The following is a 26,074-nucleotide window of genomic DNA, read 5'->3' as shown; positions in this document are numbered from 1 at the left end:
TCTTTCACGGTGGTAAATGATAGAAATAACAGCCTTGAGTGCAGAACATGTTGGAAGGAAACTTTTAGAGCTGTATTGCATAAGCTGGCTCAGAGTCCCTTCGCTTATGGGCTGTTTGTGTGCTTCCCTGCACACAGTCTCTCTTATCTTTAAGGCCAGCCCCTTGCCCCAAATATGTTACACAAATTACAGCACCCACAAGGCACTGAGGCCACCCTGGCTTTCTATGGTCTGTACGTGTTTGTGTCTGTTTCTGCCTCTGGAGGAACGATGTGCCTCTTTGGAACCTAATTTAGCATGCTTCATTCTGTGTTTCCATGCCAACCCCACTAGGTCAGCCAATGAGAGTATGAGAGTGTCGGGAGGAGGGTCTAAAAACACGACTGCCTTAATGAGCACACACACAGTACATAAGAGCAATTATTAGATTTAAATGTACGAATTTAAATGGAATTACTGAGTGTGTCATAATAATGTCTAACTGTAATTTTGGGGCCTAGTTTTCAAAACTAATATCAAATTGCTTCAAAACCAAATAAGTTTCAAAAATACTCTTATAAAAATGTGACGCTGGTATTATTCATCAATGATATAAAGGAAAAGATCATCTCTTTAATTGGTAGTTTGATGAAAATATCTGGTCACACATTTGTGTACCACAATATTGTTAATTCCTTTGATGGCTTCAAGAGTGAAAATATTGCTATATTACATAAAATCCACAGGACAATGCATAATTCTGCCATGTAGGGGATTTATAAAGCTTCCATTCAGTGGTTCAACTTAAAAGCAAAACCTTAGCAAAGGCAGAGTTCGCTTATCCCCTCTGGTGTGACCTAATCAGGCTTTTACAGCCATAACATTCAACAGACAAAATAAGCAACCATAACATGTCAAAGATATGATTCGTTATCAGAATTATTTATTCATGACACATGTTGAGTATAAAAACCTGTACCATAGTGTCAGCTAGAATCACAATATGTTTATATACAAAATATAAAACAGTAAATGTATTCAAAATATATAGAAATGCAGTCATTTGTTTGGTTTCAAGGCTTTTATGCGTCACACAGTGCAACAGCTTGAGGACGAGATGTTCACCTGACTAATACTTCTCCTCACAGAAGCAACAACTCATCTGTAACACTGTCAGCTCTGCAGCCTGAGCTGCACTCTGCAGGAGTTAACCAACACTCAACCAGCACCAGACAAAACAGCGGAGCCCTGCGGTCTTTAAACCAACAGCTAGGCACTGGGTACTGAAGTGATCTTTCATTGTCAAAGGCAGTCAGACTGTTGTAAAGAGTCAAAGAACATACAGTTCAATTATACACATTCAAAACAAAGTTACAAAAATTATTTCAAGATTATAAACTTGGTCTTTTTTTTTTTGCTTCCAAAAAGCAAATCTCATAAGTGATACACATGTGAGTATGATTGCACTAATTTAAGTATTGCAAATATTGGTAAAGCTCTTGCTTTCAGTAACTGCTCATTTATATAAATAAGTGTGGGCAGACCAGGCAGAGCATTACGTCATCCCAGTGCAATGACTCTGCACTGAGGACATCTGCTGGTGGAAAAACATAACGACACACTTTAGTGTGAGAAGAAACATGAGGGTGATGCAGTAACTTACAGCATCACCGCCGCACAACACGGCATCAGCATGTCCGGCCTCCACTACAGACAGAGGGAGCTATCTGCACTGTGGGAGGCCTTGTGATGTGGATTATTTTCTATGAGCAGAATATTTACCAACAATTACAAATAATTAATAATAAATCATAAAAAAGTGCCTATAAGCATCTCTCCTTCATGTATTAAATTTGCATACGTGAAGGAAAATGAATTTCACTGGAATGAAAGTGGTGCAAATAGAGACATATGAGGTTTTGAAGGATCAAAGATCGGCTAATGCTAACAGTTTGGCAGCAGCGATCTCAATGACTGAGTGAAAAATGTAACACTAATTTCATTTAAACATTGGTGACAACATAGAAGCAATAAATCTGAGTAAAAATAAAAAGTGCGCATTCTAGCAATCACAAATACGGAGAGGATTATCTTGAAAAAAGGAAGTTGTGATGCAGCCTGACATTCAAAATACATTTCAGTCTGACTGAAAATGTGGAGTTTAGCTGGAAGTAGAGAGAAGGGACATGGAAGAAGGGAAAGAAAATATACAAAAGGCTACAGATGACTGCTGTAGAGAAGGAGCATATTCATGTACCGCAGTTTAGAAGTGAGTTTCTGATCATTTAGAAGCTTCCCTGATTAACTTTTGATAGTACAAAAGTCAAACATAACAGGCAGAGTTTATGTCAAGCAGAGAGTTTGTACAAGGTAGAAGGAAGTTGTAAAATATCTGGTATGAGATTTAATAATGCTTAAGTCACTCATGGTACAAAAACAGTATAAAAAATACGTAAATAGCTTAATTACGAACCTGTATATCGGCTCATTTGATTGTTTTACACATGATTACATTATAAAATGTGCACTGAGCTTGATTTGTGGTCATGCTCATGTATAGCAGGCTACAAGTGTAAACAGAAGCTAATTTTGAGTTGACCTGATGAATATCCATCTCAGCTTTACACACAATGTGTGTTAGCTGTTAGAGCAGGCTGCTTTGAGTCTTTAGAAAAGTTTGTGCTGTGGACCCAGATCTGTTACACCATGAAGTGCATGTGTCCTTCAGCACCCGTTACAATAACATCCATCCAGATACGCATGGCCTCAGGAGACGGAGCCACCATGTAGTACACCCGATCGTGGGTCTTCACACTGAAGGTCAGCGAGGGGTTGGGGCTCTTGTGTGCAGAAGTGAATGTAATTTTTGGATGAAAAAAAAGCGAAATAACATAATTGAGAAGGACACAGATGAGAAGATGCATGTGTGAGAGGGAGAAAAGCAGAGGACAAACAGATGTCAGTATTTACTAAAAATGAAGGGATGTGTAGATGATGCCACATGTTCCAAATCACAGACACACAAACACACTCATGCACATAAACTGACTTACTTTGTGTGCATTCTTCAAATGGTCATAGTACACCTCCTCTATGGCTTGGAAGTAAATGACTCCTTTCATCTTGGTCTCGTGTTTGTCTGCGGTGGAGAACATAAACAGAAATGTGATCAAAGCTTCTTCTCAGTATCCAAAGTATCCTGGCTGAGCTTCAACATGATGCCGTCGCTGCAGGAACTTCATCTCACACTTGAAGCTGCTCACCTGCATAATATGTGAGCGTCCTGCGATTCTGGTCGAAGACAAACCAGCGTTTCTTCCACGTCTTGATCTTTCCTCCCATTTTGACCAGGAATCCTCGACAGGTTTTATCGGTGATGGCCAGATGGAAGCAGGCGTCTGGGTTGTGTCCAGCTGCCTCAATATGGCCGTGAAGATCAAAGTCGTCTTTCCTTACAGGGAGGTAGCGAGTCAGCAGTCGGGACTGTAGAGAAAGAGTTGGATTGGTTGAAAATGGAGAAGAAAGCTTCAGATTTCAACATCTCTGCATGATTTTTTCTGAATACCTGTGATCTCTGTTTCTCCCTGAGCTTCACTTCTCTCTCTACAAGTTTCTGCCTCCTGCTCGTCTCTTCCTGCAGTCGCTTCTCCAGTTCCTCCCTTCTTCTTCTCTCATCCTCCAGAGCCTGCCGGCGCACCTCCATCTCTCGCTCCTACAAGACATGCATTACATCCATCGGCAAACACACACATGCATTTACAGTGAAAGTTTTGGTTCGGTTTGTTTCATTACCCGATGCTCGAGGAGTCTCTGCTTCTCAGCCTGGGCCTCCCGGAGCAAACGTTCCATCTCCTCAATCTTCGCCATGTTAGACGTACTGGCACTGATGGAAAATGAAAAAAGCAAGTGGTAAAGCACAAGAACAACTATTCTTTGATGAGGAAGGAGATGAAGATGATATTTGTTTCACCTTCAGAACATTTCTCCAAAACATCTTCGACCCTTTAACCCTCTAAAACCAAACGCATGTTTTTATTTAAAATCACCAAAATTATATCATTTCTGTAGAGCCAGAAACTGTAAAAAGAGAAAGAATCCTTCAATCTTTAACTTTCTGATGGTCATTGAACTACTCATCAGTGACGTACTATTCTGTTAGAAAACAGCACCAAATCAAAGCATAAAATTGTGATATTTAGCAAAATCACTTAGTTCTATGTGCTCTATTTAAATTCCAATTACAATAACCAGATTCTGTAAAAAAATCAAAAAATTCTGCACCTTTTGTTGCAACTGGAAAGTGACCTGTAACTGTGAATAGTCATGTCTGAAAAATTAATCAACAGTATGTAGAGTTACTATTTTTTTAGTGCTGATAACACTTGTGGGAACCAGAAAAAAATGTTGTACAATGTGATTCCATGTTTTTTCAAACATTTGTTACTTACATAATCAAAGAAATTCCACCTTCAAAAAAGATTTATGGCATTATAACTTTTTATACCGCACAAAACACAGTTTTACAATTCCTCCTTACTTCTAGTCGTGGTTGTGCTGTTTATAATTGAGGTGCAGGACTTAAACTGCACTAAATAAATGAGCCTGCAGTGAGTAAAAAGTGCGGGAGGATGAGTGGCTCAATGTTTCGAGGATCAGACTAATTTTCTAAAAGTACAACTACTCTGCATCTGATTCTCCGGTCGAAACTTTGAAGGGAACTTTAATTTGTCAATCATTGTGGTTTCTCTCAAACCTGGAGATGTTGTCGGGAGAGCAGGCAGAGAAGCTGGTCTCCAGACTGTCAGAACTGTCCACGCTGACGGTGTCCGACGTCTGGCTGTTGTCTGGGAAGGAGAATGAGTCCAGGAAGACGTTGGGCTCAGAGACCATCCTGCTGCAGAAATCACTTCGCCTCTGCCTGTCTTCATTCATGTGTGTGTGACTGTTGCCTGCTGATGGAGGAGAAGATTACAATAAGAAACTGGAAATACCCTCAGCATCGATGAGCTGACGTAACATACACAATCACAACGACAGAGCTGCAATTCATTAGCTAGGTGGCCAAGCAGGATATCATCTTGCAAATCTGTTTGCAGCAAAGGAGACAAGTAATAGTGATTCATCGGGCTAGAGAAAGATAATTTAAGTTAACATAATAGAAATGGTGAGTGGATTTAATAATGTAGGTTACAAAATGATACAATTATAGGAGTTATATTGGATGAAGTGCTGTTTTGCTGGCCAGGAAAGCCATAAATATAGACGAACACACACACACACAAAAATGGATTATTGTTCCAGGCAAATGCTAGAGTATTCAACATCATCACATCCTCACAAAAATATATCTATCCCAGGTATGGACAAACTGCGGCCCCCGGGCTTTTCAATCAGGCCCGCAAAACAATTTTGTCAATATTAGAACTGATGAAATTACAGTAAAGACCACATTAATTTGTCCTTCCCCTGCAGTACCCGACGTTTCTGTTGACACCACTAGATGGCGCTCTAGACACAAGTGACCTTTGGTGGTTTATTTCCTCTTCTTCTACTTTGCAGCTGCATTGAGCCCTGCTGGAACAATGAGTGGATCAAAGAAAAGAAAAGTCGACAGTGAATGTCGAGTGTTTCAGAAGGAGTGGAATACGAAATATTTTCCGCTGAAGTCCGTTCAAAGGCTGTATGTCTTATTTGCAATGAAACCGTTACGGTTTTTTAAGAATACAATATCAGCCGGTACTGCTCCACGAAGCATGCTAACTACGCTAGCAACCAGTCAGCGCAGGAACAGACAGCTACGGCTCAGAGGCTGGCAGCCAGTTTACACACTCAGCAAAATACGTTTTTTCTGCAAACTACGATTCAAGAGTCAAGCACGAAGGCAAGTTATTTGCTAGCATTCAAAATAGCAAAGGCTAGCAAGCCTTTCTCCAAAGGGGAGTTTTTGAAAAAATGCATGGTAGAGACAGCAGGTCTCCTGTGTCCAGAGAGCAAAAAAAATTGAAAAACATTACTTTATCAGCAGGACAGTTACTGGCCGTGTTGAAGTAATCGACGAAGACATAGCCAGCTGACTGAACGAAAAAGCGGAGTCCTTCAAGCTATATTCATTGGCACTGGACGAAAGTAATGACATAAAAGACACTGCTCAGCTTTTAATTTTTATTAGAGGGATTAATGAACATTTTGAGACAACAGAGGAATTTTTGACCATGAATTCATGAAGGGGAAACACGTGGAGAGGACTGTAGGACAGGGTGCCTGGGGTCATCCAGAGGATGAAGCTGCCGTGGTGGAAACTCGCCAATGTCACCATGGATGGATCGACAAACTCGACAGGAAACTTCGGGCTGCTGAGAAGAATCCAGGATAAGGTGAAGGAGGAAAAGCCTGAGCTGGATGTGATTTTCCTACACTGCATAATCCACCAGGAAGCGTTCTGCAAGTCTGTTTTGCATCTTGATCATGTCGTGAAGCCAGTTGTAAAACTCGTTAACTTTATACATTGAGAGGGCTTCAGCATCGTCAGTTCATGAAGTTTCTAGAAGAAACTGATGCTGATCACCAGGACTTGCTTTACTGCTCTCATGTCCGCTGGTTAAGTTTGGGGAAAGTATGTCAGCGAGTGTGGGAGCTCAAAGGAGAGATTAGCTCATTTTTGGAGTTAATGGGAAAACCGATGATTTTCCTGAGCTGTGCCACAGAGATTGGTCGTGATTTTGCTTTTGCCGTGGACATACTGACACACATGAATGAGCTGAACGTGAAGCTGCAAGGGAAAGATCAATTTGTGCACGAAATGTACACAAATGTGACAGCCTTCAAAGCCAAACTGACTTTATTCTCAAGACAAATGTCAAAAAAAATCCTTCGCTCATTTCCCTACACTGGTGACGCTGACAGAGGCCAGTGGACATGTGATGAAATATAAGGAATCACTAGAAGACCTACAACGGAGAATTCTGCCGTCGGTTCTCTGATTTTGAAAAAATTGACAAGACACTTCAGCTGGTATCATGTCCCTTGTCACAAGACCCAGAAACAGCACCTCAGGAGTTGCAGTTGGAACTGATCGATCTTGAAAGTGACTCAGTCTTAAAGGAGAAGTTCAGCTCCCTTAAACTGAATGACTTTTACGCTTCACTAAGTGAAGCCAAGTTTCCAAACATTGGGAAGATGGCACAGAGGATGCTGGTGTTGTTTGGATCTACCTACGTGTGTGAGCAGACGTTTAGCGTGATGAACATCCACAAAGCACAGCACAGATCCCAGTTAACTGATGAACACCTCAGATCCATCCTGAGAATTGCCACAACCAGACTGACACCAGACTTTGATGCACTGGCAGAAAAGGGTGACCAACAGCACTGTTCCCACTGAAACTGACTGTGAGTATTCTTTACTTTGTCAGTATTGTCTTTAACATGTAATTCCTATTAGTTTGCACAATCTCCAAGCATCTGATGCTGGTCTGGCCCGTCTGTCAAATTTCAAAAGTCAATGTGGCCCCTGAGCCAAAAAGTTTGCCCACCCCTGATCCTCATCAGGTCTATCTCATACAAATTAAGGATTGTATATTTTGCATGTGCTTGGAGGTTGCTGCAAACGAGTAATAAAGCTAAAAACCCCAAATTCCTATCATGCACATCACTGCTGCTATATTTTTACTCCTTGATATCAGATCTGGTTTAAATGTAGTTTCCTCTGTGGAGTGCCACAGATGTTTACATCACCGCGGCATTTCCTGCCTTCATACAGTCACACAGCCTGAGGCTCAGCGCTGGTCACAACACCACTACCACTAACAGATCTGATGCAGATGAGATGTGACGGCGTGGCCCTCTGACTCACTCTTGGGCAGGCGGCGGCTGTTCACCTCCCGAGTGGAGAAGCTGAAGCCTTGTGGGATGACACTGCCACAGCTGGAGCTCTGAGACAACGGCAGGTGAGCCTGAGAGGGGAAAGAGGATGCACATGCTGTTCAGGACAAACTGAAAAACCTTCACACAACTGCAAACGTCTGTCATTTGCTTCATGAGCTGGATGGGTGTTGCAACTGAATTCCTGTTTGGGTGGATCATTCTCGAGGGACAATAAGTCTGCTGAATACAAATAATGAAGGCAGTGAAACCGCCTCTCATGCAGGCCACAATCTGTCATTTTGAAACGAGTAGTGGTGTTACAGTGTGCTTTAAATATATTGCAGATTGCAATACCCAGTTTGATCTAATTGTGTCCAATCTTTAATGTTTGTTCAGATTCATTTTTGACCCTCCTGTTGTCTTCATTTATGGGCAACCAAAAAAATATTGTTTCCTTGTCTGAAAAAAATCCAGAAATGCAGCAAAAAATGATCCCCAAATTTGTGGAAATTTGCAAAACGTTCCGGAAGAAAATTCCAATAATTCCTTAAAAGTTTCCCATAAAAGTTTTATTTGGAAAAAAAACTTCCAAATTTGGCAAGAAAATTCTTGTAAATATTTTCAAAAAAATGAGTAAAAATCTTCCTAAAAATCCTAGATATATCTAAAGTTATTACATATATATAGGTAATACTTCTAATATTTTCTTTAAGAACATTCACAAAAAAATCCACCAAAATCCAGCAAATTTCGATGGATTTTGGTTGATTTTTTTGTGAATGTTCTTAAGAAACATTTTTAACATTTCTTTTTTTCCCACCAAAAAATGTTCAAAGATTTCCCAAAAAGTTGAAAATGTGAACATCAGAAGTTTCACTGTGAATATATATATATATATATATATATATATATATATATATATATATTTTTTTTTCCATGTCAATTTTGACCCGCAGGATGACACAAGAGTTAAGAAAACTATTGACCTTGGGAGGAAGCGTGCGTCCCAGAGATCTGCCGTAAGACGTGAGGAGCTGCTGGTTCCTCTTATGAGGTAGAGTGTCACTCGGGTGGGAAGAGTTTTCTTTGCTGCTTCTTCTCCTTTCCTTCAGAGAGTGCAAGTGCTGCATCAATCACGGAAATCAAAGGATAAAAATAACAGCACTCATTAGATGTAATGGAACTCCTGCTGCTGGTGGAAATATAAATTATTATTCCACTGTTAGAGTCGCCGCCTCCTCACTACCTCTTTGACGGCTCCGGGGTTGTTAGTGAAGCTCTGCCCCTCAGACAGCTCTGCATACTTTCCCTCCAAAGACACCAGCTTCTCTCGCTCCTGCAGACACCAGACACTCTTTAAGTAAATAAAACTGAGTATTTACAACATCAGCATGCAGAAGATGTTCTTACCTTCTGAAGCATGAGGAGCAAATTGTTTTTCTCTCTCTGGAAGTTCTCTCGTTCTTGCTGAGCCTGTAAAGTGATCTGTGAGGACTGTTTCTTCAGGGTCATGATTCTTTCCTGTGAGAAATAAACAGCACAGGATCAGCGCACGATATCTGTCAGCGTTTGCGAAGTGTGAGGCCAAATATTTCAGTGAAATAAGCAGGTACTGCGGAGATTTGATGCATTTAAGCAGCAGCAGAGTGAAGAAGGACAAATACGGTTTTGTTTTTCCTATAGCTACATTATTATCCTCACTAGGGCTGAATTATCTGGGAAAATATGTAATTACGATTATTCTGATAGGCATTGCAATTTGATTTGTGATCCAAATAATTCAAGTCATGCTTTAGTTCAACATTCACTGTATAAAAGATTTAAAACGTGATGAGGCGGTACCACATGAGATACTATCAAATGAGGAGGAAGGCATGAATTTGTAAAAAAAAAACAACTGACAAGACGGTGCAATGTTTAAAACTGCAATTTTTATTTGAAATCCAGTAATCATTCAGCACTAATTCTATCCCTGTTTCTGTCTCCCTCCTGTGGTTTTACACACGATTAAAAAATCAGTTAATATGTTATGTGATCAGTGTTGCATGCTTACCATAGCTGGCTTTGCTGTTTCTTGTAATTAGTTCATGCTTTGTGCTGCAAATCTCACAATTTTGCAGCTTTATTTTCATGCACAACCTGCAGTAAGATTAATGACAACAAACCAAAATGTAGTATTTGAAATAAAAAACAAAAAAAAACAGGAAAACATAAAAAGATCACCACAAAAACTTTGTTAAAGGGGTTGTAGAATTTAGTGCTTTTAGACAACTTGGATTATTGACGTATTTCATAAACTATTTCTGTTTAATTTTATTGTTATGACCACTGACATCGGTGGTGGATGGCTCCTATCCCTGCCTATCCCAGGACAGAAAGATTTAGAAAAAATCTTTCATACCATCAGTAATTAGACTATATAATTGTAAAGTAAACAGATGAGACCCCTGACGATTTAATTTTCCTTCAAGGACAAATAAAGTTATTGTATTATTACGGTATATTGAAAAGGAGGTTGTGTTTATTTAACTGTCAGCAGGGTTATGAAAACACTACCAATACATTACATTTTAATGTGGATCTGGTTGAAAACGTGTACATCATAGAAGAGAGGACTGTTGGCCTTGGTGGAGATCAACAGTCATCCACTTAGTCCTAAGCACGCTTTAAGTCTCAACATATTTTATTGCTGTAGCATATTTATTTATATGATACACTATCACCCTTTAATATTCGGTTCAGTTGCTTTTGTCTTGGAGGAGTTGACTTTATTATTAAGGCAAAATTTGGTTTGGTTTCTTTCTGAACACCTTGGTAAATTCATATTGTTACAGCTAAGATGTTAAAATCCCCTCAGTAGTATTTTTAGTTTAGGTACTTCTGGCCGAAAACTACATGTTAGTGATGCGATGCACTACTAGCGGCGTTTCACATGCACTTCATGCCACATGCACATTTATATTCCTTCTCTGTACCTTCCGTGTGACACTGAGGCGCTGACATTCTGCGATCTCTCGCAGCAGCTCTTGGCTCTGGTTCTCTTTTTCCTCGTCCTGTTCAATTTTTCTCTCCAATTTCTGAAACTCCAAATCCTCTGAACTTTTTGACTCCTCCCCAGCTTCCTGAGAAACAGCAGAGAAACACAAACACCCAAATTACAACTGAAACGAAACTGAACTGCTTAGGGAACAAGAAAGGAACTCTAGGTAGACTGTGTAATTAACATTTAAGATTTCATCACACACTGACAATCTGCTTCACAGAAAAATAAAAAATGGGGCATTTTGAGCAATGTAGTGTTAAATTTCACGTCCTTCCAAGCGATGGTAGGTTTTCAAGTAGATTTGGTTTCCCACCAAATTGGAGTCACATTTGCGAACAATTTTTTCACACATGGTAATTATTCGGGCCCCTTCTCAAATGTGGCTTTAAGAGACACCAGAGCTGTAACAGAAGCTGTGGACGAGAGGCAGTGAGTGAGGGAAGAGATCCAGGAGGAGAGAGAGAACAAGGTCAAGAGGGATAACAACAGCACAGAAAGGAAGAAATTGGAAAGAATAACAGACATTGAGGGTGAAAAATGAGATCTACATTTTACTGTGTGTCCTGCTGTTCTCTGCCAACATGAGTAAACTCTGGAGAAAACAGAACAAACTGCCGGATGACTTATCAGAAGAAAACATCTGCTAACAGGTTTATGAGTTTATGCTTTAGCTCTTTTTGTTGGCAGAGTTCTTCCCGAAGCTTCTTTCAAGCTGCTTTGTGAATCGTATTTATGATGACTCCTCTGGCTTTGGCGCTGGTTTGCATTTCCTCTGAAAGTGGTTTGTTTGCTTTTTGAAAGACAACTGAGCTAAAGCGTAACCGAACCCTTTCTTAGGAAGTTGTGGTTGAACTGAACTGATCCCTGTCAGCTTGTTTGAGATGTGGCTTTACATCAAGGCCTGATACCAGAATTCCCCTTTACTCACCTCTGACCGCTCATTGCAGGATTCTTAATAATGAAGGACAGACTAGAAAAATGACTGACATCATCTCATATTGCTGCTATCTCTGTGCAAACCCGAACCCTCAACAACACGTCATGGCTTGAATTATTACCTGTGGCTTCTCTGTGTTGCTCGTCTTCTCAATACTATGAATTTTTCCCTTGAGTTCATCCAGAAGCTCCTTTTCTCTCTGCAGCTGAGCCATCTCAGACTCCTGCTCTCCCTCCAGCAGGGCACACTCCACCTCCATCTGCAGGAAACAGCAGCGCAAAGTAGAAAACCGGCCTCAGGATTCATTTTTATTCAGTGCATTCACCGCTTTTCTGACTTCAGGTGGTTGCCTCATTCAGCAACGACACGGTGCATTAGGCAGCTCATCAGTTTTTACTGCGATGAGCTGCCGTGATAAACTGCTGCACAGTGTTCTTGGGCTGTTTACAAGAAGTGATCGCTCTAGATAAGAGCTGACGAGCTGTTCAGGTTTCGGTTGTGTTCCTGAACTGCTCTTTGCCGTCTACCTCTCGGAGAGACTCCTCCATCTGGTTGTCCAGGTCTTTGATCTTTTGCTCCAGCTCCTCGATGTTGTTCAGGACTTGAATTCTTTCTTCCTCTATTTGCGTTACTTCTTGCTTCAGCTGCACGCTCTCCAAGGCCTGTAATGACATCAGGAATGCACATAAATGCTTGGCTCCTTAGGAAAACACACAAACAGCTAAACAGTCAAAATTCCCCCTGTTTATTGGCCGGAGCGTCTTCTGGTGATTTAATCCACAATCAAAAGTTGCAGATAGCTCATATTACATAAGAAAACCATTTTTCCTTGAATAAATGATGTTGTTAAAATCATTTTCCAGTCCACAGAATCATTTTTTTTTTATTGAATATGACACCAGCAGCTGCTGTTTTAGCTCATCTGAAGCTGGATCTCTGACAACGGGGACAGGATTCTTTTCCACTTAGTGCAATGGAAATCTCTATCAGTGCACTCAGCTGCCAGTCACGCCAAAGCACTCCCACATACTGCACCATTACCAGCATCCTGCAAACATTCGTTCATACTCATGTGTGGGTGCATTTAAGATATCCTGTAATATCAGGTATTCTTACTTAGAGGAGCCAGACTGGATTTTTTATGGTCAGAGGCAGCTCTAGGATTTATAGTTTCCCAGATGGGTTGTGAGTAGTCTTTGTTCCTGAACACTGCTCAGAGGTATGCAAGAGATGGAAGAGAGGTTATTTGCAGTCTATAAACCTCTGTCACAATTAACACACAGCAGAAATGATGTCTCAACTTCGGAGTGTAATTTTAGATTTGCTAGAGATGGCATGATTAAGTACATTTAATTCCTGCAGTATCCTCCATCCATTAAGCCTGAGTATAAAGTTCAAAACATCTGGAAAAACGCAAGTCTTTGCCATGCATATACACTAGCATTCTTCCAGTTATACACCCGCACACAGTTGTGCGCGCATGCACACACATGCGCACACATGCGCACACTAATTCTCCATGGGATAAAGTCATTTCCTGTTCCCCCCTCCTTAAAGAGTTTGAATGGCTGAGTGCTGAAACAAAACTAGGACTTCTTCATTAAAACCAGACAACGTTTGGTTGTGACTGCTCTAGAGTGGAACAAAGACGGCCTGGAGGAGGTGGCGCATCTGGGAGCTACAGTCACTGATGTGTTTGGTGTATTTGCTATTTGTAAATGTTCATTCATTTCTCAGGATGTGCCGAGAGGCTTTGCACTGCAACGCACCTAAAAAAGGTGAAGAGAGAAAAGACGAGGCCAAATCGTAGAAACATCAAAGCCATCAGAGGGTCTTGTGCAACTGTGATTACCCTGTTTATGTGTCTGAGCAACCCACATAAACAGGAAACACACAAACTGCTAACTGCACACACTTACAGTATTTCTGACCAAAGACGCAATTCTGACGAGGAATCTACCTCAAAGTTTGTGAAGGTTTCGGTGCAGAACAATGCTGTGGAGGACAAACACTATATGAGGAGCTTCATGCTACATGTGTTTCCACTTTTCTTCTATATAAATCCAGCCTGGACCAAACATAAGGCAGAATTCATCATGAAAATAGTGTTTTTTCAGACCACATTAACCCATTAAACACTGAAAAGAGTTCCTTAAACTTTAGGAGCGGGGAGGAAATGGTTGTACCAATACAAAAACAGGAAAAGTTGTGGACAGTTTGACATAATTTAGACATTTTTTCTCTCTCATAGTTCAAATTCTGACACTTGGAATCTCAAAAATGTAATAACCTGCAGCTGATTTTCAATGAAGTTCTGTGGAAATGTGGAACAAGAAATGCAAATGGACTCAAATTAGGAAAACAAATGACTGTGATTATACAATAGGTAAACAAACAGGATAAACAAGCTATCGGCAGTCAGATTAACTTCCACAGAAGGGGTGGGTCCCATTCGTCTTTACTACAGGCTGGAAAAACACATCACCAGTGTCAGGGTCCTGGTACTGTGCATGCTGGCTCACTGTTGCACTACCTGTGTCCCAAATGTCTCACTGTATAAATACATAAATCTCAGAAAGTAAATAAGGACTAAAAGCAACATATTCAATTGTCTGATTGTTAGCAAAAAACTGTTGACGTAGGTAGTGTGTATAGGATAAAAGTTCACCCATTAAGCCTGGCAATTTAACAGTGCACCCACTGTGTGGCTGACTACATCTTTTTATTATACTTTATTATTTCCTAAATGGGAAAATCTGCTAAGTAATGACAATTTATGTAACAATAGCAACTTATGGCTACAGGAAATGTGTTTTTATTTTTACTACCTGTTGCAGTTACTTTAAGGATTAGAGAAACGTTCTAGTATAAAGCTATGGGAATTAGCCATATGTGCAATAATGGCACTTATAACTGAAAATGTTTCATATAAAACACTTGATTTGACAGAAAAGTATGTTTAACTTTAGTAAACAGTTCACACTTTAAGTAACAGCAAAAAAAAAATAAATCTGTGATTAAGCTCTGATCTCAACCTGAGATTGACCGCCATGAAACAATAATAATGATCTTGTGTAACATTTCACCTGTCTGTGGTGAAAAATTATGGTTAAATAATAAAGTTACTGCTGTCATGTTTATAAATGTGTGCAACTCTCTAAATAATAAAATCAGAGGAAAAACTGCTGCAAACAGCTGGAAGCTACAAACTTAACTTCGGGTCCTGTTTATGTTTTGTCAAATCTTCAGTTACATTCATTACAGTTGAGTTGTATTAATCCAAATGGTTACAGGCTTTTCTGAGGCTGCATTTTTACAGACATTTAAGCTTGTAAATATCACATTTACCAGCAAAGTAAATGAGGCCACACACATGGAAGGTCTTTTCTGATTTTTAGAAAGGTCTGTGTGTTCGTGCCAATCTTCTAAATGCATGTATGCTGCGTCTTTTCTGCCCTCTGTGATGTTTATGGACAGTGTTGGTGCTGAAATGTGGAAAATGCCAAATGTTCAGACTTAGTACTGTGTCCAAAGAGAGACTGCGTAACCCTAAGGAGGGGCTTCAACTATTCCCTTATTTAGCATGAGATTTGTTTGGGCAGCGGGAGAGCGTGAGACAGAGCATGACAGCAGGTGTCTCAGACCAGAGCATGCGAGTTGGCAACGTTAACTAAAATTATAAAGAAAAATGCAAAAAAGATTGTAGGTTTGTCCTTATTAATCATTTATATTCATTTATCCAAAGTTTTCATAACAAATTCTTTCTATTAAGTGATTTTTTTTCTTTTTATTTGACATAACTGGTGGAGATGTATTTTCTAGTCCTTATAATCTGATCTCATCCTTCTGATCTCGTGTTTGTCTTGGAGTATGAGTCTGACGAGACTTACTTTGGCTCTGTGGTGTGTCGAGGGTGAAGCTGCGCTGCTGTTCAGGCTGATAGCAGGCGAGTGGGACCTGACATCTCTGTAGCTGCTCTGCTGACGCTGGCCAGCCTGCTGCTCCTCAGGGAGCTGGAAGTCTCTGGCTTTGGCCCCGAAGCAGCTCTCTGGAGCCGTACTGCTGGGAGAGTCAGAGAAAACCGACTCATCGTCCGACACCTGCAGCTTCTCCAACTCCTTATTGATCTTCTGCAGGTCAGAAACAGCTGAGCCCGCTGGCTCTCTTGCCACCTGCCCCAACTCAGTGCACAGGCTTAAGATGGTCTCCAGACGCTGGCATTCCTGCAGACAAGATTATTTAACAATATTTTAGTTGTTTTGTGACATCAAAATGGGCAAATTGGGATGAACAAAGTAAAAAACTCACCAGTCTCTGCACTTTCTGCTCCCTGAGTCGCTCATCTCTCTGGTGCTGGTGATAGTCTCTCAGCTCCTCTTTGCCATTCAGAGAGCTGATGCTGCCCACCCTCTGTCCTGGACTTAACCCACTCTTCCCAAAGGACAACCTCCTCTCTCCAAAGCCCAGATCTAAACCCGTCCCGTCGATGTCTATACCCAGAGAGCTCAGAGAGGCCAGGCTGGCTCTCCTGGGTGTGCTGGGCATGCTGGCTGGTACCGTCACATCTGGTGGCTGCTCCAGAGAAGAGAGGCTGCGTCGCTGCCCTGCTGAGACCCCTCCTCTGTGGGAGCCCACTGAGTGGTGAGATGGCAGCGACAGAGCAGGAGGATCTGCTGCGTTGTGAAGCCGAGGCAGAGAGCGACTGTGCAACCCCAGGCTGGTGAGTGAGCCGGTGGAGTACTTCCTCTGGCGGGAGTCTCCTCCAGCTTTGCCCTGAGAGTAGAGCCGGCGGCCCATTCGAGGGCTGGACGGCATACTGGCTGCTCCACTTTTAACCCTGGGAGAACGAGGTAGATGCTCTCCATAGGAGGTGAGGTGAGAGCTTCCATCTGCTGCATTAGAGAGAAGAAGGCTGTCTTGTGACTGGTGGCGAGAGTGGGAGTGACGGAGGAAGCCGTTGGGACTCAGCTGGCGTTCACCCTGACGAGGTGAAGGAGGGACGCTGCTGCTGGTCATGTAGGAGAAGTTTCTGGAGGCAGATGGAGGACGTTCCGTATTGCTGAGGATAGACAGCGGCCTGGTAGACTGAGATCCTACAGGTGAAGGCACGCTGAGGTACTTGCGGCTGCATTCGGCCGCCCTCAGGCTGGCTTCAAGAGCACTCTTCCTGCGTTGCAGAGTCTCCATCAGCTCCTGCAGCTCTGCTTTAGAGCGAGAGCCTCTTAACAACGTCCCACCAACTGAGCCGCTGTTGCTGTGCTCGATCTTCACACAGTCTGTGGAGAGAAAAAAGTTGACAGAGCATAAAATCCCATCTCCTTTTGGATTACATTAAACAGTCAGATATATTCTAACTACTTTAATATAGCAAGCAGCAGCCCAGCTGAAAGAAGTGCTATCACAGATGTGCTGAATGAGAGGGGGAAAACCAGGGAAGAATGTACACTCATACAGTTCTGAGCCCAATACAAACACTGGCTCAATCAGGGGCTAAGTTTCTTCTAAAAATGGAAGAATGTTGGTGAACCAAGACAAGCCAGAATACATCACAGTCTTTACAGCAAGAAAAGTCCTGAGGCAACCCAAGTATCTAAGCAGCAGTGTGACGATGGCCTGAGTCACGGTAGCTGGACACTGAATATACAGTTAAGAACAGCTCATTTGATTTGAAAGAATGTCCACAACTCCTTCAAAAATGTGGGTTTTATAAACAAATTGTGGGCCTTCAAAACTATTCTGATGACTAATGAAGCTTGTTGCCTCATTTAAATTTGGGGCCCTCTTGTTGAAGATCCCAAAGGAATAACAAAAGCTAGTAAACAACTCCCTATATAATCAGTACTTAAAATATATTAGTCAGTCTGTACCAAGAGGCAGTTTACTGGATTTAAGCCCTTCAGCTATATAATATGGACTGATGAGCTTCAGAGCAGCTCCAGGTTTAGTCACTGACTGTGCATAAAGATAGATCAACCCTCTGTGACATCTCCTAGAGGTTTCCTGAAAAGCTGTCTTGAAGCTCAGTGTGGTGGCTCCAGGTTTTGCCATCATGCCCGACTCCACCTGACTGAATCAGGACTGTCCTGTAAAGACACCCAACTGACACCCAAAGTGTCTTAATTATGCATAAGTTTTAGTCTAGATAAAATCCAAACAGGTGAGTTATATGAAAATCCCAATCGGTATAGCTGTCATAAAGAGGAAAACTAACTTCAGAGACCAAAACTGTTACTGGACCAGGCTGCAGACAAGTTTATTTCTGCTGTAAAGTTAGATATTTTAACACTGGAGTCTAGAGGGATTGACTCACTCTTGGAGCCAGCCTCAACTGGCCATTTAGGGAACTGCACCTCTGTGCTTCATTTCTCAGCCTTAGAGGTTGCTGCTGGGTTAACCCTTTAAGCTTCAGTCAATTCCAGCCATTTTCAGTACAAAAAATCGCTAATATTCTATTTTTAAATAAAAAAAATTACGAAAAATACGGGGAATATTGGACGCGCATCGGGAGGTGCATTTCCTTGAAAACGACCGATTCGGGGATTTTATACCGACTTCAGGACATGTTTTGGACAAAATAGTTTACTGGCTTGTGTCATCTGATGTAAAAGGTTGGATTATGGCCGTTTTTTGTGGAATCTTTTTTTTTGTGTGTAATAATAAACCCGGAAATGTGAGTCGCGCTGTGTGCTTTGAAGCCGTGTATAGAGAACGGATGGATGAATATTTGTTTTTGTCGGACAAATGTGTTTTTCTCACCCGCTGTGGTAATCGCATCTGAAAGTGGTTTATACCGGCGGATTCATGAGAATCTAAGCTTTCCATCGGTGTATAGTGTTTGTATAATCGCGTTTGCACCCGTCGGACATTCTTGAAATTCCTATGCAAATTAGTAGGTGTACCGCCGGCGGTACACTGAAGCTTAAAGGATTAAATAAGGCTACCCAGGTAACTCAATAAATCCCTGTCATGATGCACTTACTCAATCCAGACTTGCATGATGTCATCCATGTTTATTGTCATTCAGCTGACTCTGTTATTTCGTTACAGGCAGTAAACAGAAATGATTAAATAGTAAATCAAGTATTGGATGTGAACTACACTATAGAACACTAAATATTCTGCCACTTGAAGTCATCAGCTTTAGAAGTTCATCCAAATAAAATACAAAAACAAATGATGTCTTACCTGAACCGTACCCCAGAGTGGCCACAGCACTCCGCTGAGGAAGCATGCTGTTCATCACAGTGACCTCTTTTCTCTGATTTGGTCTGAGGATGGAGGATTCAGCTGGGCCCTCTGCACTGTCTTAACTGAGAAGAAGAAGAAAGGGAATTAGAGGATTAATATGACGCTCTCAAACAATAAAAGACTGTAAAATAACAGCACAATAAATTGATTTATTCTAATCCTGTCTGTTGGAATCACAACCATTTTAACTTTCTTTCCTCACACGCTACACTATTAACTCCTGAAACAACCTTCAATAGCCAGAAAAAAAGGAGTTATATTGCAGTTCGTCAGAGCATCCAACAAAACTCGATACAACAATGCCTCAATTCAAGGAGATATTTCAGATGTGCATATTTAAAGAGGAAGAAAAAAACTTTCCCCAAGACTAAGTATTAAAACAGATCCAGAGGAAAGTTTTAATGTCTGGCCCAGTGTCACCAATAAAAACCAAGTCTGAAAAGCAGCACTTTGTGCTTCAATCGATGCTTTAGCCTCAGTCTCTGAGGCAGCAGCCAGAGTTATAAGTTTAGGCGGGTACATCTTGATTGGGACCTCGTGAGGAACTGAGAATTGATTTATTCAATAAAAACACTTTTTCTGGCTCTTACAATTATAATTTGTGACATTTTATTGAATAGATCTTTAATCGAGTCATAAATCAGTAGATTACATGATTATGAAACAATAGTACTGACAGTCTCCAGTCCTTAGTTGTTCAATAGGAAATCTTAAACGGCCCATAGCACAAAAGGAAATGCTCACTCTCTCCTCGAAGAAAAAAAAATGAAGGCCTAAAGAAATAAATACATCCATTTTGAGTTCCCAGTTCTCCACTTCAATTCATAACTCACAGAGATTACACCGAGTGAGGATATTATTGGTTCCAGTGATTCGAGAGAGGGATTTTAAAAGTCAGACGTTAGTGTTTCCTGAATCCACAGACAGCACACACACACCACAGAGGAAGACAGAGATGGCTGATCCAAGATTTTCTGGTCCTGCTGTCTGGAGCGAGGGCCTACAGGAAGCAGGGTATCCTTTTACACAGTCACACAATCAATCAGCATGAGTTCATTCTCCAGACCTCCTAAAAAAGAAAAAAAAGAGGGGAAAAAACCCCAGCCTCGTCTCAAGAGCAGGAGGTTTCTTTACTCCATCACCAAGACTACAAGCCAGCAGGGTGGTGTGGATCATAAACACACAAGGAGATGTAAACAGTTTGAGGAATGACCGCTGATAAGCTGGCTTTCATCTAATGTGTGGTAACACTGTGAGGAGAAATACTTTCGCGTTGCAAAAGCCTTGCGCGCCACTGGGCAGACAAACACAATTCTGACTTCCACCCAAAGACAAAACAGATGTTTGTCAAAGGTGAGTAATTTAAATTCAATCATACTTTGATTCATCATTCGGTCTGTGGAAGAAAAAAAAGTGTTCCAATTTCGTAAACCTGGTGACATCTTCAATTGTCATATGTTGTCTGACAAACAATCCAGCAAAAACTTAAATTAAAGATATTAGTAAGTGGCTTTCATTGCTTGAAAAATGACAACAAACTCGGTTTTACAGTGTATTCATTCGCACAGTACACAAAGAAACAGGGATGTGATCTATAGCTTGGACAGTTTTCCTGATAACCCCTGTTCTTTTTTTCCACTTTGGGTAAATAGTTGCGTCATTTTCTTGCAATATCAAATCAGTAGATATAAACATTATGTGTGCTTTTTAACAGAGTCACATAACAGCTCAAACTTCTTCTTGTATAACAAGTTTCGAGCAGCATCATTCACTGCATGTGTTTTTTGGGGCATTTTTGTCATTTTACGCACACTGAACGCTCCACATTTGGCAACAGCGATGCAACCAGTAAAAAACAACAGTGAAGGGCGCATCACTGTGCGTACCGAAAAGCCGATTCAGGAGCCGATCAGTGGAGTTTTTGGTGAAAAGAAAAGCGACTGACCTTGGTTTTCTGTCCCAGTTACATAGTTAGAAGTTGTCTGTTGCGCGTCTGCTGCTGTTGGAGCTGCGGTTCCTCCTCTGGGTCTGTATGAAGCAGCAGAGTAAAGTCTTCCCATGACAAAGGAGCAGACAGGAGACCCTCTGCTCCCCTCCCACCCTCAACTCTCTGCTCAGCCTCGCCTCCCCTCCCCAGGACAGACAGACAGACAAGACGGTCCCTGCATCAGACAGAGCTGCTGCCCCTCTCTGGTTAGATAGTGAACTGCTGATATGTGCATTTTCTCTCTCTTTTTATTGACAACGTGACAAAACAAACAAACAAGGCAGTTTCTCGTGTGTTATTCATCACAATGCTTCCTGCTTAAGGTTGAGCAAGAGTGTTGCCAATTGCAAAAGTCAAATTTAAGTACAGAAAAACAAAAACAAACAAAAATGAATGAAAAGGATTACTTCACATTGACTTCAGCAGCTACATCTAGGCATGGAAACAACTTAACCTTCCCACTCCCAGTTAGTGTTTTGGGAATTTTACATGCTATTGATATTTTACTACTTATATTTGTTATTTGTTTCATTGCTTGATTCTGTACTGTGTAAACTCAGCAAGCAGGTCAGCTCAAAACTTAATGATTTTTTTTCTTGGATGACTGTTGGTTGCAGCTGAATCAATTATGGCTTCACTGTTATGCCAAGAAAAACATTTTTATTTGATTTTTTTGTTTTTTAGAGTCTGATTAAATTTTAAAAATGGCAATTGAACTGTCAATTTTGATTAAATATCACAATTTTATGCTTGTTATTTAGAATAACAAAAAAATAAAATCAGTAAGAGGCAGAAATGCAAAAAAGTCCGATTTTTCATTTCCTGAGACCGGAAGTGGCCATCAGCAAGCGTGGAGCCAAACAGAGTACGATGCATAGACTGTATATAATTTTTTTCTCTGTTAGTTTTCACAGTCAAAATGAGAGATCAGGTGGCCGATCTTAAAATAAATCAACACTGAATTTTCTATAAAGCCTTAAAGATTTGCAAAGCCAGGGGGCGGGGCTACTTGATTGACAGTCTTGTCTGGAATAATTGATAGGTCCTATGGAGGAGGCAGACTCTGCTCTCCTTGTTTGGCTTAATTCTGATATAATAACTGTTGGATTATTTATCGGTGGAGCAGCAGAACCTTATCCACAGACAGTTTTCCTGCCTGTTGGCTTGCGTTAACCAGTTTTCTTTCTGCGGCTGATTCTACCAGCAGACACTGAAAGGACTCTGATAGTTCAGTAAGTGTTTATTTTCTTATCTGTGCCGCTTTTAATGCACTTTATATGCAGCTTTAGTGTCAGATAAAATGTGTGCCATGCACTCCAGATGTTGGTGGAGTTCATTTCTGTGTGTTGACCAGAGAAGAGAGGTAGCATCCAGTAAATATTAGCTGAATCGTAGCCTGATTAAAGCTAATGTAGCATTAAGCTAACGATGTTTGCGTTGAGTTTCATGTAAACAGCTGAAGTGTGTTGTGTCACTGTAATGTGGTGCATTTAGTTAATAAAACTGTCAGGGGAGACGCTGGTTCACATTCATGTAACGTTTAGAAAACCTGAATGTGATTAAAACAGTAAGGTTAAGGTTCTCTGTTGTCAGTAGTCCTGAATATCTGCTGAGTCTCTGAAGTTAAACTAGAGAAAACAGTAAATCTACTCTCTAATAGTCAACATTGTTTAATGACTGATTCACGTGTTGTAATATGTATTCCTGCAATGTAGATTGGAAATATAAACTCCCAGAATATGTCCAAAGTAATGATGAACACTACTGTAATTACATTTAAATTACATCATAGATAAGCTGAAGAATCCTCTCCCCTGAAGCTAAAATGATTACAAGCCTTTCTGTCTTCCAGTGGTTGGAAAATATATATGACAGAAGAAATCTTTCCAGGGTCACTTTAAAATGAACCTCTGCTGTTGATGCTGATACTGTGACATCTGTGTTCATCTCAGGTGTCTCATGTTCACTGTAAGGATCTTCTGAGTGAAGCCAACAGAAGGAAAACCTCATCTGGTTGTGAAGAAGGAGAATGAATGGAGGACATCCTCAGTGAACCACTTCCTGTTTAGCTTTCACTTACAGAAGGACAGAGCAACTGTTTCAGCAGTTTATTATTCTCTGTTCAGCAGACAGGTGCTCTGCTTTGGAGTGTGACGATGTCTTTGGTGATGTGGAGAGTGAAATTTCTGTTTCACCCACAGCATGCTTTAGGGCACCCGGGTCGGACTTGATGTTTGAAATACTGACCGACAGCTCAGATTGAACTCCGTTTAGATGGATGTTAAATTTTCACTCAGCTGCCAGGAGCTGGGTCTTAAAAATAACCACCGTCTGGTTACAGACTGAAAGTAGCAGTTCCTCCTTAAGGTCAGAGATTGCAGCATCTGAGGGCCTCTTCAAAAGAAGACGTAGTTGATGAAGGCGTTCTGGAACAGGAAGACCACGACCAAGCAGCCTTGAGATTTTAGGCAGCGTCTCCCTCAGGTGGGTGTCAACGGTGTTCACGGTCAGGTCTGTGGTCATCCCGTCAAAAAACGAAACAGAAAAAAATCTAGATTATTAATCAACATGTAATCAAAGCACTGTGTATAACGCCATAGTACAGGATGTAGTTCAGAAAATGTCAAAGTATAGTATGCTTTTCAAGAATAACATAGTATGGCCTGTAGTTCATAGTATAGCATGTCGGCAAAAAAAACACATAAATTATTATGTGGTTCAAAAAGCGCAAAAAGATAGGATGTATGGAGGAATATTCCACCTGAAATGTAGACCTGAGAAATTGGTTTGGAAGAATATACCATCCTAAACATCCTTAAATGTAGACCTAGAAATGGTTTGGAAAAAAATTCCACCTAAAATCCTCCAATGTAAACCGACAAGGTGAGTTTAATGGTATATTCCACATAAAATGCATTACTGTAGACCTTGGAGGTTGGTCTGATGGTATATTCCACCCAACATTCTTGAACATAAACTTAATAAGTTTGTTCAAAGGAATGTTCCACCTAAAATCCTTCAATTTAGACCAAAAAATCTTGGTGTAAAGGAGTTCACCTTGAATGCTGCCGTCCGCTGTCTGATAGTTTTTCTCATTGTAGTCTTCAATAAAGTCTTTTCCTCATGTCAGGATGTGGTGAGACTCTTTCTCAGTGGCTGCAGACGTCCCTCATTGTGCATCTCCAGAGAAGAAACAGAAAAACTGGTCACTGCTTCAGCATCACAAACGCTCTCCAACATTGAGAGTGTTTCAGGAATTCATTCATTGTGTTGTGAACTTTGAAGGAGCAGAAACTTTACAGCTGCCAAATATATGAGCTCCAATTCTGGATGTTTGAGGAAATGAAGTTCACCAAAGGAACACTTGATTTTTGCTGTTAACTCATTGAATTATGGAAGAAATCTAACGTAAAAACCTGTAAACTCTGACAGCTTTTGTTAAAGTTTGTCTATAATTTTATCATCATGATCTGGAACCAGGACTCTGCAGAAGTTCCTTCAAACAGATACTTGTGTGTTTCTATTTCAGGCCTCAGGTTTGAACATGCAGCAGATAATTAGAAAGGAGTGATTTTAATATTTAAATCAGTCCAGTCAATGTTTGGAGTAAAAATGACTCAAATTTGATTTAGACAGATTTGTGTCAAATAATATTGTAGTCACACTTAAATATATTAGTTCAGTGTATTTACATTTTCTAGAATATTTGATTTCTTAATCTCAATACTGTATAGTCTGACCTTAAATATAATGATGTAAATTTAAATAATATTGTAGTGCAGAGTCAAACTTTAATCAGCTAAACTTACATAATAAATATCACTGCACAATCCTAACCTGAACATTCATATTGAGGTAAATTTACATAAATCATGATATTCTAGAGTCTCAACTGGAATATGTGTAACAATCTTTTTGTATTGTGCTGATAAACAACAATAACCCGACTTTCAGATGATATTTATTGTCTGTGATTGTGAGACTAAATTCCTCCACATTCTGGAACTTTACCTGCAGCAGCTGTAGGAATAAATAAAAATAGAATCTGTTCACCCTGAAAGATTTTGTTAGAGACGATTAACTAAGAGGAGCGTCTGTTCTCATGTTTTCATTGTTTTTAAGCAGGTCATTTTTCCTCATGTGCTGACATTTGTTTGCTGATATTTGACGATGTAAAGGAGCAAAAAACAACAACAAAGGGAATTAATGAAGTCAGCAGTATCAAACATGTTCTTTATGTTTCAAAGAGGAATCCCAGTATTCACTCACTTCTACTTTCTATATCTGATTCTGACCTTTTACCTCAGACTGATCAGCACCATGTTGTCAATGGATCAGATTCCAGCAGAGTTTCTGCAAACCTGTACTTGTGGTGTGACTGTTTCACTTTCAAACTCCCCGAATCAAACCAGATCTACTGCCACTAGTTTCTCACTGTCTGGTTAATTTGTTCGCACAAAAATGTGACTTTGCCAGGTTTTCACACAGAGCAGCCCTCCCACGCTGTGTGTTTTCTGTAGAAGAAAAAGCAAGAGTTGACATTAGTGCTCCAAGTTGTAAAGGAAAAAAAAATTGAAACTTAGATTGTTGTTTCAGCAGTATGTGGAGGCGGGAGGAGGCCTCATTGCTATGTTTGAAACAGAGCCAGCCTCACTCCCCCTCAATAGCAAACTGTGCAGGCAGAGAGTGAAAAACCCCAACAGTCCGAGGCACACAGCGACATTTAGCAAACCTGTTGATCTGACCATTGTTTCTATCATATGAGAAAAGCTCTTTAACACACATTAACATCTTGGTTTAAGTTTAGTCCCTCCAGGAATCCGCAGATTTCAAAGCTGTCCGCGGAACATTACATTTTACATGTAGTTTTCATGGAGACACACACTCACATGTAACCAATTAACGGTGGAAACTCCGTCCAAACAACAGCACGTAACATAAAACTTGCAACACTTATTAACTAAATGATTGCAGAACATTTAAGTGAAGTGTCTTACTTGTAAAGTCAGATAACGCAC

General features: G+C 40.7%; 1 protein-coding gene and 1 long non-coding RNA gene across 2 annotated transcripts; one reads left to right on the top strand and one right to left on the bottom strand.

Moving 5' to 3' along the window:
* Positions 1-900: 900 nt before the first annotated feature.
* On the bottom strand, positions 901-21,220 carry phldb2a (pleckstrin homology-like domain, family B, member 2a). The gene is made up of 17 exons (XM_022190531.2): positions 21,015-21,220; positions 19,007-19,131; positions 16,130-17,097; positions 15,712-16,044; positions 12,349-12,483; positions 11,943-12,080; positions 10,817-10,963; positions 9,252-9,362; positions 9,088-9,177; positions 8,828-8,965; positions 7,831-7,930; positions 4,733-4,931; positions 3,772-3,862; positions 3,545-3,691; positions 3,243-3,462; positions 3,033-3,118; positions 901-2,819 (listed from the first exon to the last, which is right to left on the bottom strand). The coding sequence occupies exons 2-17, from the start codon at positions 19,059-19,061 to the stop codon at positions 2,679-2,681; spliced, it is 3,099 nt and encodes a 1,032-aa protein (XP_022046223.1). The 5' UTR covers positions 19,062-19,131; positions 21,015-21,220; the 3' UTR covers positions 901-2,678.
* Positions 21,221-21,832: 612 nt separating this feature from the next.
* Positions 21,833-25,141, top strand: LOC127530481 (uncharacterized). Its single transcript, XR_007937055.1, has 2 exons — positions 21,833-22,288; positions 23,009-25,141. It is a non-coding gene; the product is annotated as an uncharacterized LOC127530481 (long non-coding RNA).
* The last annotated feature ends 933 nt before the right edge of the window (positions 25,142-26,074 follow it).

The sequence above is a fragment of the Acanthochromis polyacanthus genome, chromosome 17 (genome assembly GCF_021347895.1).
Source record: "Acanthochromis polyacanthus isolate Apoly-LR-REF ecotype Palm Island chromosome 17, KAUST_Apoly_ChrSc, whole genome shotgun sequence".
NCBI classification, from domain to species: domain Eukaryota; kingdom Metazoa; phylum Chordata; class Actinopteri; family Pomacentridae; genus Acanthochromis; species Acanthochromis polyacanthus.
This window is presented reverse-complemented; position numbering and strand designations above follow the sequence as displayed.